The sequence below is a fragment of the Girardinichthys multiradiatus genome, chromosome 13, assembly GCF_021462225.1.
Source record: "Girardinichthys multiradiatus isolate DD_20200921_A chromosome 13, DD_fGirMul_XY1, whole genome shotgun sequence".
NCBI classification, from domain to species: domain Eukaryota; kingdom Metazoa; phylum Chordata; class Actinopteri; order Cyprinodontiformes; family Goodeidae; genus Girardinichthys; species Girardinichthys multiradiatus.
In genome coordinates, this window is record NC_061806.1 from 19,622,152 (window position 1) to 19,639,376 (window position 17,225).

Consider the following 17,225-nt stretch of genomic DNA (forward strand, 5'->3'; position numbering starts at 1 on the left):
CAAGTATGAATTGAAGTGCTATCGATATGAATGATCCCCTGTGTAGATGGCGCAATTTCACATCAGAGAAAAATGGGAACAAAGCAACCCAAACTGAAAATGGAGGGAAAAAGTCAACCATTGTCAGAAGTGAAAGCAGGAGCAACTGCAGCATTTGGTTAAAAAAAAGTGATGTCAATTAAAATGTGTTAGAACGGTTCAAATTCAAAGACACAGGCATGGGTCAAAAAACAGGATCTGCCAGATTTGCTGTCTGGTGGTGTTTGCTCCATACTGCAAAACGACAAACAGAAACAGTGTTACAGAGTGATCTATGAGCAACTAATACAGAAAGTCACTGGAATTTATGATATATAGTTTGCCAAAAATTAAATATATGAATACAATCTTTCAGTAGCTTCGTGTACTAAAATGTGAGAAATTAGCTTAGTTGAAATAACCTGGCCTTATTTCTTTTCATATTTTTTTAATTCCAGTTAAGAATTATTTCTCCAGTTTGTTGAAGGGACTAAATTTTTTGTTTCATTTGATTAATTCTATCATAATATCATACATTTACATAAATACTATGTCAGCTGATTTTAGGGAAGGCTCAACAAGAAAGTGCCAAGATAACATCATGTTTTAAGGACAATTTACTGTTTTTCAGGTTCAAAAAAAGTATTATTTTTCCAAACTGAATGAATACCAGTTTTAACAGTTTTAAATAATTGTGGTTTAACTTTGCCCATAATAATTGTGATTTTAATGTCTTTCATAACAGAGCGGCCACGTTTCAGCAACAAGTACACAGAAAAAAATAAGAATACTTCACAAATAAAGAAGTGAATTATTTTTAGAATAAAAAGGTGTGAAAGAAAGCAGGTATAGCAGCTGCAGTGACAGACAGAAATACAGAACAATGAGAATTAAACATTAAGTTTAAGTTCTGCTGCGTCTTTTCATTTGAGCTGAGAAGAATGAGCAAACCACACTCTTTTTCAGTAGGTGGTGTATCAAAGTGCAACACCAAAGCACCAGTGAATATAGCTAAAACATTTGTGCTCGGTTCCCACAGTGCACCAGCCCAAACAATGATGACACTCTGCCAAAACACAAACCTCCCCGTTACTTTCAATCACATCAGCATTTCAGAGACATCTGCCAACAGTACCTGATTGGTTTAGATTTCTGCTTTTTGTGTTTTCAGAAAACAGCTCTGTATACCGTGGAGCTCTGTAAAACATTTACAAGCCACAGAGAATCTTGTTCTATTCAATTTCTGTGTATACATCCCTCAGCTAAGTCCTCCCATCCTCGGTGAGCCAATTAATCGTATTTTAAAAAACTTTAAAGCTTACTGAAAAGCTCAGGCTTTGCCTAACTATGTCTGTTCCTAAGACACACGTTGCCAAGAAAGACATAAAGAAGCTTGACTTTAGCCCAAAAAATCTAATCTTCAATAAATCATAGTCTCAAACAATAAACCCTGATGCTAAATCCAACTTCATCGAAAAACTTGTCCATTTCAAGCTGCCCTGGTATTCTTTAGGACACACACCAAACTTTACACATTCGTACATATATACAGAGTTCAGAGATCTATCTACCCATCCATAAGGTAAACAAAAATCTGGGGGCTAAGTAGTATTTGCTGTTATGATTTGGGGTTGTTTGGTTTTTGGTTTTTCCTCATATGTTTCTCACAGTTAAGGTATTGAATCATGCTGCTGTTTATTATTTTCCTGGTCATGCTTTAGTTTTTGTCTTCTAGTTCATATTTGTCAAGTTAGGTTTTTGGATCTGGTTATGCTTTAGTTTCATGATTTTCTAGTTATATTTCTATTAGTTTGTATCCTTGGATTTCCGTTCTGCTCCAGCTATGTTTTGTTTTCTCCTGTCAATCAACTTTATTCAGTTCACCTGCACCTAGCTAATCGGTCTTCTTGCTTCACCTGGTTCACGCTCCATAAATACTCACCTGTTCTGTTACTCATTGTGGAAACATTTTCAGATAATGTCATATTGTTTTTCGAACCATGCCTGTCTTGCCTCCCCGTTTATTGTTTTGTTCCTGCCTCCTCTTATGAGTGGGTTTTTGTTTTTTCTAAAGATTAAATATTTTCACCTACCGTCATGCTACCTGCTTGTCTGCATTCTGGGGTCCTCCGTTGCACTAATCGTGACAATTTGCCAATCGCAGCAAGGTGGTGCTACGCAGTGTACAATATATGCTTGTGTGAGTGTGTTGTAAGGGTTTCGCCAATAGCTTGTAGAATTACAGATGCATGGGAAAAAGCATATGGCTAGACTTTGTTACTCTTGCTACACACAAGAAGTGGAAGTCAAAAAGGAAATTTAGAAAAAACGTTAGGAGGGGGTACTAGGCCCTGTGGTTTTGGGGGGTTAAGCAGCAGAATATGCTTGCACATTTAGAGCCATCTGATCCACAGCTAACTAGAGCCTCCATTCTGTTTGGACAAGAAAAAACTTTTCTCCCACTTTCCATAATCCCTCTTTCTTTATTTACTTAATCTTAAATTTGAAAGTCCACTTTTCGTCCTTGAATTTTTGATGTTTTTAGGAATCACATTTTTTTTACTGACCACAATAACTGACAGGATAGGTTACGTTGAACATTTAGTTGACCCATGGTCAGGACCTTTCTTCCCTCTCAGCATCAGTCCTAAATAGAAACAAGTATGTAGAAAAGTAAACTGCTCAGTTTTATCACAGTATAAGCACTGATTGCGATCCTTTTGTAATAAACCAACAAAAAGTGTATTATAGTATAACAGAAGGAAAAGGACACATGGTTTTTAAATACTCGTACTCGTACTCGTCGTCTTCCGCTTTATCCGGGACCGGGTCGCGGGGGCAGCAGACTCAGCAGAGACGACCAGACGTCTCCCTCCCCAGAGCTCCTCTGGGGAGAGCCCTAGGCGTTCCCAGGCCAGCTGAGAGACATAGTCCCTCCAACGTGTCCTGGGCCGTCCCCTGGGCCTCCTCCCGGTGGGACGTGCCTGGAACACCTCCCGAGGAAGGCGTCCAGGAGGCATCCGGTATAGATGCCCGAGCCACCTCAACTGGCTCCTCTCGATGTGGAGGAGCAGCACCTCTACTCCGAGCCCCTCCCAGATGGCCGAGCTCTTCACCCTATCTCTAAAGGAGTGCCCTTATCAGAGAACCACATGGAAACTCTAAAAATGCTGCAGCGACATAATGCATAGCTATAACCTGTCCGTGCAACCACATGAATTTCAGCAGCAGCCTAAATGATGGTGCTGCAAAAGAATTGGGTGCTCTAGAAATTTCACTGTGGAGCTGGAAATGTTTCCATATACGCAGTCATAAGTATATGTGGATGAACCTTGAAAGGTAGAGTGTGTGCTTGCTTCAAACATCACTTAGACAGCAAAGTAGATCATTAGTACAAGTGATTTTCACAGTTTTGTATGAGGAAGACTTATTACAGAGTCTCTGTAGGAGGATCGGCATGGGTGGGCTAACGGGCACACATGAAGTGCTGGATTAGAAAGCGGTACACCACATCTTTTTACGACTGAGACATCTCTACATGGCCCAGCCTGTTTGATGGGACCTTTGACGGTCCTCCCCCTCAATCATTCTGCTCCCTCTCTGCGCCTTCCATCAAGTTTCTTTGTGTCATTTGCGATTAGCGTCACACCCGTCCATGAGCTTTCTATTTCACTTAAACCACAGTTTCTTTTAAAACTGTCCTCCACTGGTCCTTTTTCCATTTAAAATGTCAGATGAATGCATGTGGTGCTACATTTTCTTTAGTTTACTCTAAAGAATGTACTAAGAAAACAGATTTTGCACACACCTCACATTTTCCCTACAAACAATCCCATTATCGGTGCTATTACACTGTACACTAATGGAAGTGTGTGATGTTTTAAAGGTACAGTACCTGACAGTGAAATATATACTCTGGTGTAGCCTTCTTAAACTTGATGTTCCACACAAGGGCAACACCATCTGGCTCGTGGGGAGCATCTTCGTTGTTATTGTAAGAGGCAACCAGTAATTCGGGATACTGAAAGAGAGAATGGAATTAACCATCAGGGTTAGAAAAAGGAAGACAGAGAGGCATATGTTTAAATTAAAAAAACATTTCTTCCATATCCTTCTTTAAACTGCTGTCAAACTGTTTCCTATCTTTCAATAATGTTGACGTATAGAAAAACACGTGGAGGTGTATCTAAACATGAGGAAATGAAGAGGATTTTGTGAAACATCGAGTCCTGTCATGTCCTTTAACTATAAATGTAGCTCTTAATTTTCTCCTGTTCTGAAAAGTGCATACATACTGGGATCAGTGTCGTGGAATTCACACTGTGGTGCTGCATCATGACAGGGTACATTACTTTTCCATGACATCACCATCTGTCATGTGCTTCAAATGTATAAATAACCGGTATATACCAAAAATAATAATGATGGTAAACCAAAAAATAAAATAAAAAATGTATCAACTGACCAGCTGAAATTGAAAGGTCAATACTGTATGAGTGCCCCCAAGTGGTCAGATAATTATCAGCCAAATTAGTCAGACAGTAAGCCCTATTGCCATCTTTACTTGCAGTTTCCACCATTCAGCATTCAGAGGTGAGTAAAGTATCTGCAGAGATTAGTGTAAGACTGAGTAATACAGTCATATTCAATAAAATAGAATATATGTTAAGATGAGGCTTGTCAAATTAAAAGTACCTTTTGAAAATAACCTTTAAGGAGATACTATACAAACCAATAAACAAAGCTTTTAATTTTTTGTTAATTGGTCTGATTTAATATTCTAATCTTAAATGTCATTCATTAGCTGTCAATGAATTGAGTTACTGAAGTAAAATAACTTTTCAATGATTTTCTAATTTATTTAATGTGACTGTATTAATAGGTCACTGTTGCTACTTGCGTCGATATTGCAGCAGTGGTGCAGTGCACATGTGAGCATAAATGGCATGTGAGAGTTGCAGCGGGCATGTGATGAAATTTTTTAACATGTCATCATGTCTTCCTTTGCTACTAAAACTTAAGGCAGACGCGCAGTAGTGTGATGGGGATACTAAACACAAAAAGAAAGGAAATTAAACGTGAAGGTTTGCAGCCTGCTGAACTACTGATTTCTTATTGAATAATTAACAATGTTATGTGGCGTTATTAGATGGGATTTATATTGAAACACAAACAATTTCCGGCCTCACCTGAGGGGACCAGTCAAGACAGGTAATAACACGGTGTTTGGACCAGTGCTCATCATAAAAGAGTCTGCTGAAGGACAAACTAGAGCCGCTTCCCAAGTCTCTGAAACCAGACAAGATGATAAAATCTGAGGTGATGTAATAATCCAAACTGAAGTCCAGATCTGCAACCTATTCCAAAAACATACATTTGAAAAAAATGTACCTGCTAGTGGCTAAAGATGGAGAAGAGAATGAAGCAAAACACATCAACCCGAATAATGTAATTAGGCCTTTAAAAGTTAAAGGCTTTGCCTATTCATATTTGCATTATACCAGAAGCTCAGTTAAATCAAATGGAGAGCATCTGTGAACATCAATGTTTAAGTCCAGAATTAGCTTGAACTTGATTTAGTTCTGAACTTTGTCTGGGTCATTCTAACACATAAATATGCTTTGTTTTATACCATAAAATATTATATAACAACATTGTTGCTTTGGCTGCATGTTTACGGTTGGTTTCCTGCTAGAACGTCCGGTCCCGTTTAAAGTCTTTTTAAACCTCTTACAGGCTTTCTTCCACGATTGCTTTGTACTTAGTTCCATCCATCTGCAGCAGAGATGGTGTGTTCAAGTTTATGTGCAGTGTTAGATTTATCCAAAAACGCTAATTGCATGTAAGCTAAAATGTTTAATGCTGGTCTGACCTGCCTAGAGCACCTTCTTCCACATGTTTACTCTGTCCCCTACATATCTTCGCCACAATGGGACTTTTTTTGGCTTTCTTTCTTCTTGTTAAGCTTCCAAAGTGCATGATTATAAGTTATCCTGATGACAGATCCTTCCACCTGATGTTTAGGTAGGTTGAGAGATTTTTGAAATATTTAAAAAATAATGCAGAAACCCATCTGTCCTTTACCACTTCACAATTGCACACAACATTTGTGTTACTCTATTACATAAAACCCCATTAAAATAATTTCCACATGCACTGTAAGCATTCTTACTGTTGACCAATCAAATCATAGATGCATTCATTCTTTCCTTACATATTCATAACGGAGACCAAATGTGTAGTCTCACTGGTATTGTCTAAATCCTTCCATAGGACCCAAACAAACTAAAACTGTTTTACATCTCCTAAAGAGCTGTAAGAAAACAGTGTGCCTTGCTTTTCATCTTACAGAGTCTGTAATTTAAGCCAGCGATGAGAATATTCCCCGGGGTCAAACTACATGTTATTCTGTTATGTCACTGTCCACAGCAGCAAGCTGTACAACAAGTTATTTGTTGGCCTAAGCGATCCATGTCAACACTGAGAAGACAAAGTGACTGGACTACACACTCTTTGGGAGTGCTTATAAACAAAATATAAACGCACCATTCTTACCATGTTGGGTGAGACTGTAGGTAATGAAACAAGGCAGTGGAACGTGGGTTATGTACTTATGCTCTTAAAAGCACATTGTTGGGAAGCAAAAAATAACAGGTCTGAACTTGAGCAATGGGTTACGGCCTGTTTTAGACATAATCTTTATTTGACCACAGGTTTTATACTTCGCTGTGGCTACAGCGGTCAAAGTTGAAGTAAATCAGTAAAAGCAATTCTTCCATAATAGCAGAGCAGTAACCTAAAACAGCTTTCCACTTCTGGTTAGAAAAACTTCAACCAACGCTTTGATAACCTCTATTTTGAAAGCAGTCGCTCAGATTGCGAGAGAACACTGTGTAAGAAGCGATAGATGTCACTTCACAGGAATCTTTAACCGTCTGAGTATGACCTCACTATGAAGACATGCTTTTCAAAGAACAAAGCAGTTCCTAGGCCCCAAGAGGGACACGGTGGGTTTGAGTCACTCTTAGCACATTTAGCAATTTGGAAAAGTATCAATAGATGCATATGCAGACCAAATCCATTTTGAGCAAGATCGTATCCACATCACTTATTACAATATTAAAAAATTATTATTTTGAACAATGGGACTCAAACTTTATTAGAACTTCTGCAGGATGTATCTCAGATCCTCACCCCTCTTTGTCCTCAAGGTCACGGCCGCTGTAGTCGAAGAAGATGTCGCTGTCCTCAGCAAGCGCTCTCTCCATCACCCGAATGCTACAGTCGAAAAAGCTTTGAAACTCAGAGGAGTGCAGAATCTGTTGCCTCTCCTCTTCTGTCAGTTCCCGCAGCATAGGAAAAGAACCTATTATAAAATAATAAAATAAAACAACGTCATGACAGGAAACACGTTTGACTCATACAGTATATTGTACATATTTCACACAGAATCTTCTCTCAAAAACTACCCATAATGCTTTCTTAACTCCTACACATGAGATATTGGATTCAGTGGAGGTTCTTGCTAAAATGGTAGCCTGCATGATCTTCTGCTTCTGCATTGCCCCCAACCACGCAGACTCTTGTTGAAGTCCTCCATCAACAGCACCTTAAGCATGACCCCGAGATTAAATCACAAAACATAACCATTCCACAAAAAACAGCAAGTTTGTTTGATGTTACGACTGTTTTTATAAAAAGAATTACAAGTGCTATTAAGTAGATTTTATTTTTTACTGTTTTAATTAAACAAACAAAGATTTTAAATGGGTTGAAAATGTGACCTGGTTATGTGTAATGGATCTTTAAGCAACCAAATCTTGTAAAAGTCAAGCGCTGGTCTTATTCAAAATACTTTTTTAATATTAAGTTATACTTTTTATCAAATACATATTTCATTGTCTGTTTGTTATGCAGGAAGTCAGTATGTTTACTACTTCAGTTTAACAGATTTTGCTTCATTCAGCATTGTTAAAAACACAGTGGAGACTGAAGGAGATGTTGCCAGACAACCAATCTATTAACCAATCAGCTATTGTCTAATGAGTTACAAGTTGAAGTGTAAGAACATCTTTCCATATTAAAAAACAATATTCTCATCAGAGTGAAGTCTGTTTCACAAAGTACTATTGTTGCTGTGTCACAACCTCGCTGGTAAAGTCATTGTAAGCTGTGAAGGTTTACTGCTTTAATTCTGACACTGTATCTATGCCTGGGACTCTTATTTTGATGTAAAAGAGGAAGTAGTTCTTGAGTTGCTCTGTTTTGTTCATAGGATTTACTGAGAACACTGCATCAGGCTGGCTAAATGCAGAAGAAACCTCTATGATATTTAAACTTTTTGTGTGGTAACACTGAAAGAAAATAATGACAGAGTGACAAACATAACAGGAAAAATATCTTCGTAATGAAAGAAAATGTAGCAAACTGTAGAAAATGTGGGTAATGCAGCTAGCTCAAAACACTGAAGTTAAAATAACTTTCTGACGGCAAAAAAAAAGAAGACGGTCTTTTCACTTTCTTAAAGGTCTTTTAATGAATCTGAACTGCATTTGATCACCCTTAGCTTAAGATCCAAAATACATAAACTGGTTTAACATATACTGGTTTAGTAGACACTGAACAACGCTATTACACAGTTTGGGATTCATGAAACCTTTATTCTAATTTGAAAAACATAAAAAAGAAATGTTTCAGTTCATTTTCAATTCTCAACATATGGACTGGCCCAACCTGAACTGAAGACTAATCATGGAGTTTTTAAAACTGGGTTTGTTATTTGAAACATTTACTCTAATTGCGAAAAAGGGGGATTCTTAGTTTTCCTTGGAATATTATTAAAATCTTGTCTTGTGTACCCAATATCTCTCAACCTGGAAGGTGAATATATTGTCACGCTCCTAGTTATAAGACACAGAAAAAAGACAACTGTGTCACATGAAGGCTTCTTACTTTAAAAATCGAAAAAAAAAAAAAATTGATCGCTTTACCGCTATAATTAAAATGCTATTGTTAGCACTTTTACAAAAAACAAAGGCACAGTCCTCTCCGCTTCTTCCAACAGATTAGCATTCTCTTCATCTCAATGAAAACCAGAGTCAGATCCAGGACATCATAAACTACAGACAGTTTTAATGGATGTTTCCAAGTAAAATCCTTCAGCGAGAACTTAATAAACAAGAGAAAAACAAAGCCCTCTGAGCGGCCCGCCTCCCTTTGAACGTAATGGCTGCACAGCAAGGCGTCCAGTTTTTGAAGTCACTGTCCCAAAGCGCACACGGCATTTTACACACAAACACGCATGCATGCAGGCACACATGTAGCGACCTTTACCCTGCCTCTTGACTTTGATCCCCTCATCCCTTTGTATGTTCTTACAAGTTGTCAGAAAAGACCCAGTGAATCGAGTGGCACAGATCAAAGGCCAGGCCTTCTAATAGGCCAGGATGAGACGGGTAATTGTGTGTTTACAAGTGTGTGTATGTGTTTGTCTTCTACTCGCTACAGCCAAAAATGTGTACTTTATGCAGCTGAATATGGAGATTTCCATCCATCCAAGTCTTTGTTATTCGTGGTATTTTAATACACCCCAAAGACCTGGTGTCTTTTTTTTTTTATTATAAACTACATGAACTTTTCACATGGTCATGCACACAAACACACTTCTCTTTTCTTTGAAATGTGGCCAGAGGGTCAAGTGACAGGTTTTTAATCAGCGCTGACCCCCAAATGCCATGGAGCTGATATGGTGGACCCTCCTTAACCCCAACTGTAACCTACCCCCTCCCTCCAATCAGATACAGCCATTGACTGGGCTGAAAGTGTCACACACGAGTGGTCGCGTTTCATCACAGACTCACCAGCAACTTGCAAGAAGCTGAGTGAGAAAGACTGAATGGATAAAGAATGAGAGCTTTTGTCTTTACTGTAATCTGTAATAGCAATGTTATAAAAAGAAAATCCCCCACAAAAATATGAAATGGTGTCAAACATGTACACAAAAAAAACCTAAGGAATACAAACAAAACTAGAAAATAGTTTGTATCTCACTTTTTTTTTATCTGTTGTACTCTCATTTAAAAGAAATTGAGCAAAAAGTACTATTTTTGCACAAAAGATAAGAATTTAAACATACTGCAATTTAAAAACTAGGAAAAAACCTTTCCTGACATAATGTTGTAAAGACTTGCACAGATTTTATAACCTATAATTTATATATTGACAGTTATAACACTATAAATCTCTACAAAAGGAACAATCTAAAGAATGCCCTGACTAAATATCAATTAATTATTATTTTTTTCTTAATGTAATTATGTCATGGAAATCTGACAGCTTGAACATGCAATGGCATTCATATTGTAAATGGACTCGTAAAAATATGAACCTGAAAAAAGCTGACATGAGGCATGAGTTGGTATAAGAGTCTCATCGTCAAAAAGGCGTAACCTGATCTGATTGTCAAAGGTTAGTTGTGATGTTCTGATGTTTTTGAGCTGATCTTCTGTTATTATTAGTAATAGTTCCCTTACCTCTAGTGGAAGGAATCATATTACCCCGGGATTGTTGTAAAGACCGTCGGATGTTTAAGCTTAGCTTAGTTGTTCAAGTCAGAGGGACACAACCGTCTGTTTGTGGATATTAACTGTGTACATTTTACAAGAGACCGATGTTACATTTGATGCTACTTTGTTCAACCAATGTTCACGTTCCGACGTGGAGTTACGTTGTTCAAGATGGCCAGATGTTTCAAACTCCCAGATATGCTGCGACTTGTCAGTCCACTCTGGCTCCACCATGAAAGTAAACTTTTAGATTTTGTGTTAGTTGAACAGCAGCATCCCAAGGTGTGGCTGTTACCCACTCCAAGGGTGTTCTAACTTTTTTAACAGGCTCTTTTACAGGTAAGGGAATCTGCACTAATCCTTTAAATAATAGATTGGAGTCCCGCTAAACAAATATTTTATGGACTCCACCCAATTCCTGATTTTTGTTGTTGGCCTACTTTCAGTCTTTTTCATTTTTCTATTTTCAATTTTGTTCTATTTACAAGTCAGAAAACAAAATAAAATGTTGTTTGCCTGTTGATAATATTAATATAAATAAGAAAAAAATATCTTCTCCTGCACTGTAGAATTTCATGATATTAACAAAACATGCAGTTATGATATTGTTATTTATTGCAAAATAATTAACATACATTTTCCTCACTGTTCTCTGTCTTTTCCATCATCACATAGTTCTCTCCACTCTCTGTGAGCTTCTGCATCTCGGCCTATCTATATCAAAAGTGGACGTCAAGGTCAGGAAGACTCTGCAACGGGCCAACTGTGTTACTGGTATGCAGAATGTAAAGCATGGTACTTAATATTCTACCAAATGCTGCATCCAAACAGTCCTTTGTTATTCCGATACTGTACTGGTCTGGCTGGTATTATATTTAGTCTTGGCTGACTCTCCGATCTGTATCTCTGCCAAAAGTACCACAGATTCATGGTATAATGGTACTAAAGCTGCTATAAAAATCATAATATTAGAATGTATACATGATCTAAGTTAATTTATTTAAAAAACAGAACTGCAATTTCTGTTACTGCTAGACCTAAAATATCATGCATCAGTAAAATAATGATCATGAAGATGACAATAATTATTACTATTTGTAGAAATAAGTATTACTTTTAATCATTCGGAATTTGTTACAGAAGTACAAATAAGGAAAGTGAGAGAACACAGCTGAGTATGTTGATAATCACCCTCTTAAAACCACCGTCAGCTTTTTCATGTATTCATGAGACTGATTTCAAATCCTAAAATTTGCAGAAATGTGGAAAATGAAGTTTAAATTCTTAAATCATTGAAGGGTGCTGAAACAGAGTCCATTTATAGTAATAATCATTTAAATCGCAACATAATTAGGTAATGGTAGCTGTGATTCAGTGGAAAGAATAACTGTCTTAAAACCGGAAAGATGGGTTTGATTCCACCATCCCCTCTGCTTGTTGCCTACCAATCTGCATATCAGTGTTTGAGCATGGGTGAATGACATCTGTAGGGTTGAAAAAGCACCCTGAGTGATCAGTTTGCCTAGGAAGCTCTATAAGTTCAGTATATTTATCATCATTAGTTAATAGGTATTGCAATGAGATCTAATTTCGGTGTGAGGGTGAACCCTAGAAAAGCAGCAGGCACTTTGAAATTTCGTGATGTACACAGTGGTGGGGTACCTAAACAACAATAAATAGCTAAATATAGTTATATTACTAAATGTATTGCACAGAAAATTAGAGCTGAGAGCCTGAAGAGCAGACGTTATCAGGTTACCTACCAGCAGTAGGCTAAATATAATACTAACGGACATGCTAACCCTAGTGAAATGCTGCATACACTTGTTTGAATACAGCGGTTGTTTGAAAAGAGTGATGTTCATGCTCCTCTGGCAAAAAAAAACCCAAAAAAAAAACCGGTCTACTTTGTCTTCGTTCAAAGAAGTGAAAAATGTAGTGGGAAATCCCCTCCATTTAAACAACTTATTGAGCTGACTGATTCTCAGCAGCGCTGGGGAGGCGGAAGTGCTTCTCTACCCGATATATGACCACAATTCCTCATAGAGTTACACAAATATAGATTTATCTTAAGTATACAACGTCAAATCAAACGTAACTTTATGTTTAAACTTAACTTCATGTTTTACATTTTATTTATATAAAAAAATGCTAAGCGTTATGAAAAACGATCGCATCATTTGAGCTTATTAAAAAATGTTTAAAAGCAATAGGAGAAAATGTCACCGCAGTAATGGCTCCTTCGCCCTTACAGCTAAAGATATGTACAATGTAGATAAGAAGAAAGCACATCAGCTTTTTGAGTGGGTTTTGTACATATCTAGAGGTTTTTCAGAAATGTTTTCATTTGGCCTTCCTTTTTTGTTTAAATAATACGGATATGTTGGAATTGGTGGTATAAGTCAAATAATTATAGATCTAGACAGACCAGATCCATTATGTTACTTAGATAAACTGATTGGAAATATTTGGTACACTGCTACCCCTTCTATTCTTTTCTTTTTCCTCCTATTTGGGCACTTTATATATTTCTTTTTTTACTTATTTTCTATATATATTTTTTCTGATATCATTAACAACCTTTATGTATTTGTGAGAGAGAACGAGATCAGAGAGAGAGGAAGTTTTCCTTGAGAAATAGTTATTTTGTTGCATGTAAACCACACAATGACAGAAAAGGCTCTCATTTGTTGAGTCGTTTTTTGTGTGTCGGGCATTTATGCAAGAGTTTGTGTCTGCTTGGGGACAGTGATGTTACATGTGCAGCTATCAGTAACCAATACCAAAGATTCAACCTTTTTGTGAAATGGCCTATTAACAAGCCAAACTGATCACCAGCATATGCAGCAAGAAAATACAATTTGCCTGCATTTTCGTAACCATTATTTGAGTTAATAAAGGGATCAATAATTAACAAAATAACAGCATTTTGCATTATTCAGATACTTTTCGTACCATCTTTGGTCTCCTTGTCGTCTTCATCCCGCAGCTCGGCCTCTGGGCCAGGCTTTGCCTCCAACACCTCTTCATCCTCCTCTTCCTCCTCTACTGAAAGACAGGAAAAACAAAAAAGAAAAACAAGTGAGAGAGCACTCATGTTAATCAACAGCTGTTCCAATTTTCCTCGACCTCCCTCTGGGTGCCTCCTCCTGCTGCTTCTTAACAAAATAATCGTTCCCAGACATGCGCCGGTACACCTGACTGGCATTCACTCCAAATAGGTTGCATTTACAAACAGAGAGGTCCTTGTACTTGAAGCATGAATGCTGCTGAATTTCAGTTAGTTACATGTGTAAGGTTAGGGGCTTTGTCGTGGGCACAAATATTTCCGACCAAACCTGCTTTTGAATGTTACAATGGTCTTAAAAGGTCTACATTAGTGAGCATATCGGTCAATGAGAATCCAAATCACAAGCACACACAGTCCACAGGAAATGTAAGTCCTGAGCGCTTTCCTCTTCCACTCTTCACCTTTGACCCCTTAGAATAGAGATCCTGCGATGTATGTGTGTGTGTGTAAGAGGGGATTCCCTCTGCATTTACTCTAATCAGGCTCCGCAATTATGTTTGACTCTCCAGGATTTATACTGAAGTCAGTGCAGTGTGTGTGTATGTGTGTGTGTGTTTCGGGTTCAACTATGAAGGGTTACTGTCAACACAGGCACCTGCTTGTCAGCTACTGCCCCCGCCACCCCTCAGGGTCTGTGTAGGTAACCTTCGCCAACCTCTCCTCGTTTCGGCTGCACCCTCCCTCTGAAACAGATGCAGAGAGTCGGGGGGCCCTCTCCAAAGACCGCTTAACACCCTGACACCATGACCAGGCACCTGTGGTCCGCCGCCGCGCACACTAGACACACATACAGTCTGTCCTTCTCTCCCTCTCAAACACACGCAAGCGGGGCCCTCGCCTGCGGCGCCAGGGGTGGCGAGGGGTTAACAAGCAGGGTCGAGCTGACAACAGTTGCTCAGTCCAGCGGGAGGAAATGACTACATCACACCCTCAGAAATGTTGCGCACAGACACACGCACACGCAAACATGTCAGAGTGTGTTTAACTCAGCTGGAGTGTGGCCTAGGGCACTGTTAAAGCCACTCGCTGAAGGGCTACTTTTGCACCGGATGAACTGTCCATTCACTTGCACTGGGCTAAGCTTTTGATAAACTCCCAGCTCTGATTTAATTCAGAGTTTCTACACATTTTTCCAGTTAAATTCAAATGTTTAAAGAATACAATGTTGACCTTTTGCTGTCCTCTTTTTGGACCATTTTTAAAGGATAAAACAAAAGTTAATTATAAAATTAGAGCAGATGCTTATGAGATCAGATTTTATATATATGGAGCTTGCAGAAACAGCGGACTTGAAGGAAGAGAGAAGGAAGGGATGAAAACGTAATGGACGGACGGACGGATGGGTGGGTGGACACAATCTGGACATACAAACATTTTCCATACTGTTTTCGTTTCCCATACTTATCCACAAAATACTAAAATTCAACTCTTTTCCACACTTTTTCCAGAACCCAAAGGAAGTTGTTACTGCCTCATGTGTCCAACCCAGTAGCTTGGTTATCAGTGTAATAAATCCTTGATTTAATTATATTAGCCTTCAGAGCACATCCTTCCTTCCCTGTCTGTTTTTTCCCCATTACTTCTCCCACTAAAACAGGCTTGATATATGACATTAATTTTCATTCTATGTGTACATAATAAATTACTAAGCTAAATCAAATATATGGTGTTCAGCCTGGATCCAAGTTGGTGGTTAACAGCCAGTATTCCTGATCCAAACACCAGTGACCAACCAATGGGGAGGAGAGGCCAGGGAAATACAGACAGGCAGACTGCCAGACTAGCTTCATGTCTGAGCAGCTCGAACAGGCCTGATTCTAACAGAGCACACAGCAACACTACTATTTTCAGCTGTTTTTTGTTTTTTTGCCTGTGCTTCATTTAAAAAAAAACGTTATTACTCTCTGGTGTGGAGTCTTTTTGCATCTGTCAATCATTTTCTTCTTAACAAACTGCGGTTATTAATCTGAAAAGCTTCAGGATGTGAAAAAAGGAAAGCAGGAAGATACATTACACACAGCTACTATTCTTCGCTATTTTCTTGACCTTAAGTGACTTGTACAGTGGTTGGAATGTGTGGTGATGGGGATGGGAGGAGCATGAGGAGAGAAGGGAGACCACATTGAGGAGCGGTCAAACTGTCAGTCCTTGGGACCACAGGAGTCTGGAGCAAAGGAGCTTGATTCATGGCCTATGGGTTACCTCACAGAGAGGAGAAGGTCCAATTCCTGTATGAAGATACTGCTGATGTCTCTGCCAATGGCCATGCATCAAGAAGTTCTGTCACAGTCCCGCACCAAAAATATCCCGACTATTTCTCTTCAGTGGATGTTTTCAGAAATGTTTTTTTGTTTTGTTTGTTTTTTTTACATGCATTCAGAAAGTAGAGCAAAAATGGCCTTTGGCAAATGAGGAGAAAGGAACGATAAATATAACTTTATGTAAAATGTTTGAGCAAACACAAAGAGAGGATCCACATGGTTCCTTATTGCATTGTAAAAGAAGCAGTGAAAGGAAATTATAAGAGACAGCCTCACAGTGTGAATGTGTCTGCCCGCTATTCTCTAAGTATCAGCACATCTTCCTGTTTCCACCTTATTCTAGTCACGAGACACTTTCCTCTTTCCACCTGCTGTATAATACCTATCCTCACGGCGGGACGGCCGTTTAACTGGTATCCTGCCCCCTCAACGCAGACGGGGGGGGTCCACCTTGATGAAACTCCACTTGGGGCCTCCCATTTTGGCCGGCTACACGGCCGGGCTAATGATATCCTCCGCGGCCCGAGTGTCTGCATCTGGCTGCTTCAATCTTTTCCCAGCTACTTACTCATGCTGACCGGGCCCAGTCACTTCAGAGCAGCCCAGCAGGTATGAAGGAGATATATACTACATACACACACATGCACGCACACATAGAGGGAAGTGTAGATACTGATACAACTATGCACCATGCACATATCTAGGATTGTTTAGAACTTTCTCATTTAATTACTACAAGTTAAAATAAAAAATTGTGCCTCTTGTTATTTAACGCTTAAAATATCTCACACACAAGTAACTTGTGCTATTTAACCAGCCTTGATCACAGGTAGCCTCACCACCAGTTAATGGTCTTAAGTAAGAGATTAAAAGCCTCCAGGACATACTGAGATCCAACTGCACCACATATTGAGGTGGTTGGAAATGGGTGAGGTCACATTATTTTTGCAGGTTGAATGAAAAGTGTTAAAGGTGAACTGAAATGACGTGTACTACAGATAAAATAATATAAGAGCCCCTTTACATGTTCCACCAACTAGAAGCACGTGTTTTTGCTGTTGGTAAAACTGTTTGTATTAAACAGCCACTTCTGACTAACCTCCATGATTATTTGCATCTTTTGTACAAAAAATTCAAAAAGCCTTGAAATAAATGAATGCTTAATTCCAATCTAACGTAAAAGAAAAATACTGCATTATTCTAACAGTGAGCTTTGTTTCAATGTTATCTCTCTTCCAATCCTGCTCACTTTGAGTTGGAGGAAGATAAACTTGGGTGCTTGCCCAGTCCTACTGGTCAAGGTTCCAGTTG

At 38.7% G+C, this 17,225-nt stretch overlaps 1 protein-coding gene across 8 annotated transcripts in view; it reads right to left on the minus strand.

Annotated features, from left to right (window-relative positions):
- Positions 1-17,225, minus strand: part of LOC124879170 (cytoplasmic dynein 1 intermediate chain 1) — an 81,450-nt gene that overhangs the window by 36,960 nt on the left and 27,265 nt on the right. For 5 of the 8 annotated variants that reach the window (XM_047383563.1, XM_047383561.1, XM_047383566.1 and 2 more), the window contains 4 exons: positions 13,539-13,631; positions 7,213-7,384; positions 5,208-5,307; positions 3,914-4,039 (listed from right to left, as the gene is read on the minus strand). In XM_047383563.1, coding sequence (XP_047239519.1) covers positions 3,914-4,039; positions 5,208-5,307; positions 7,213-7,384; positions 13,539-13,631 — 491 coding nt within the window. The remainder of the gene's footprint in view (positions 1-3,913; positions 4,040-5,207; positions 5,308-7,212; positions 7,385-13,538; positions 13,632-17,225) is intronic. The other 3 variants (XM_047383562.1, XM_047383568.1, XM_047383567.1) reach the window with 1 other exon arrangement.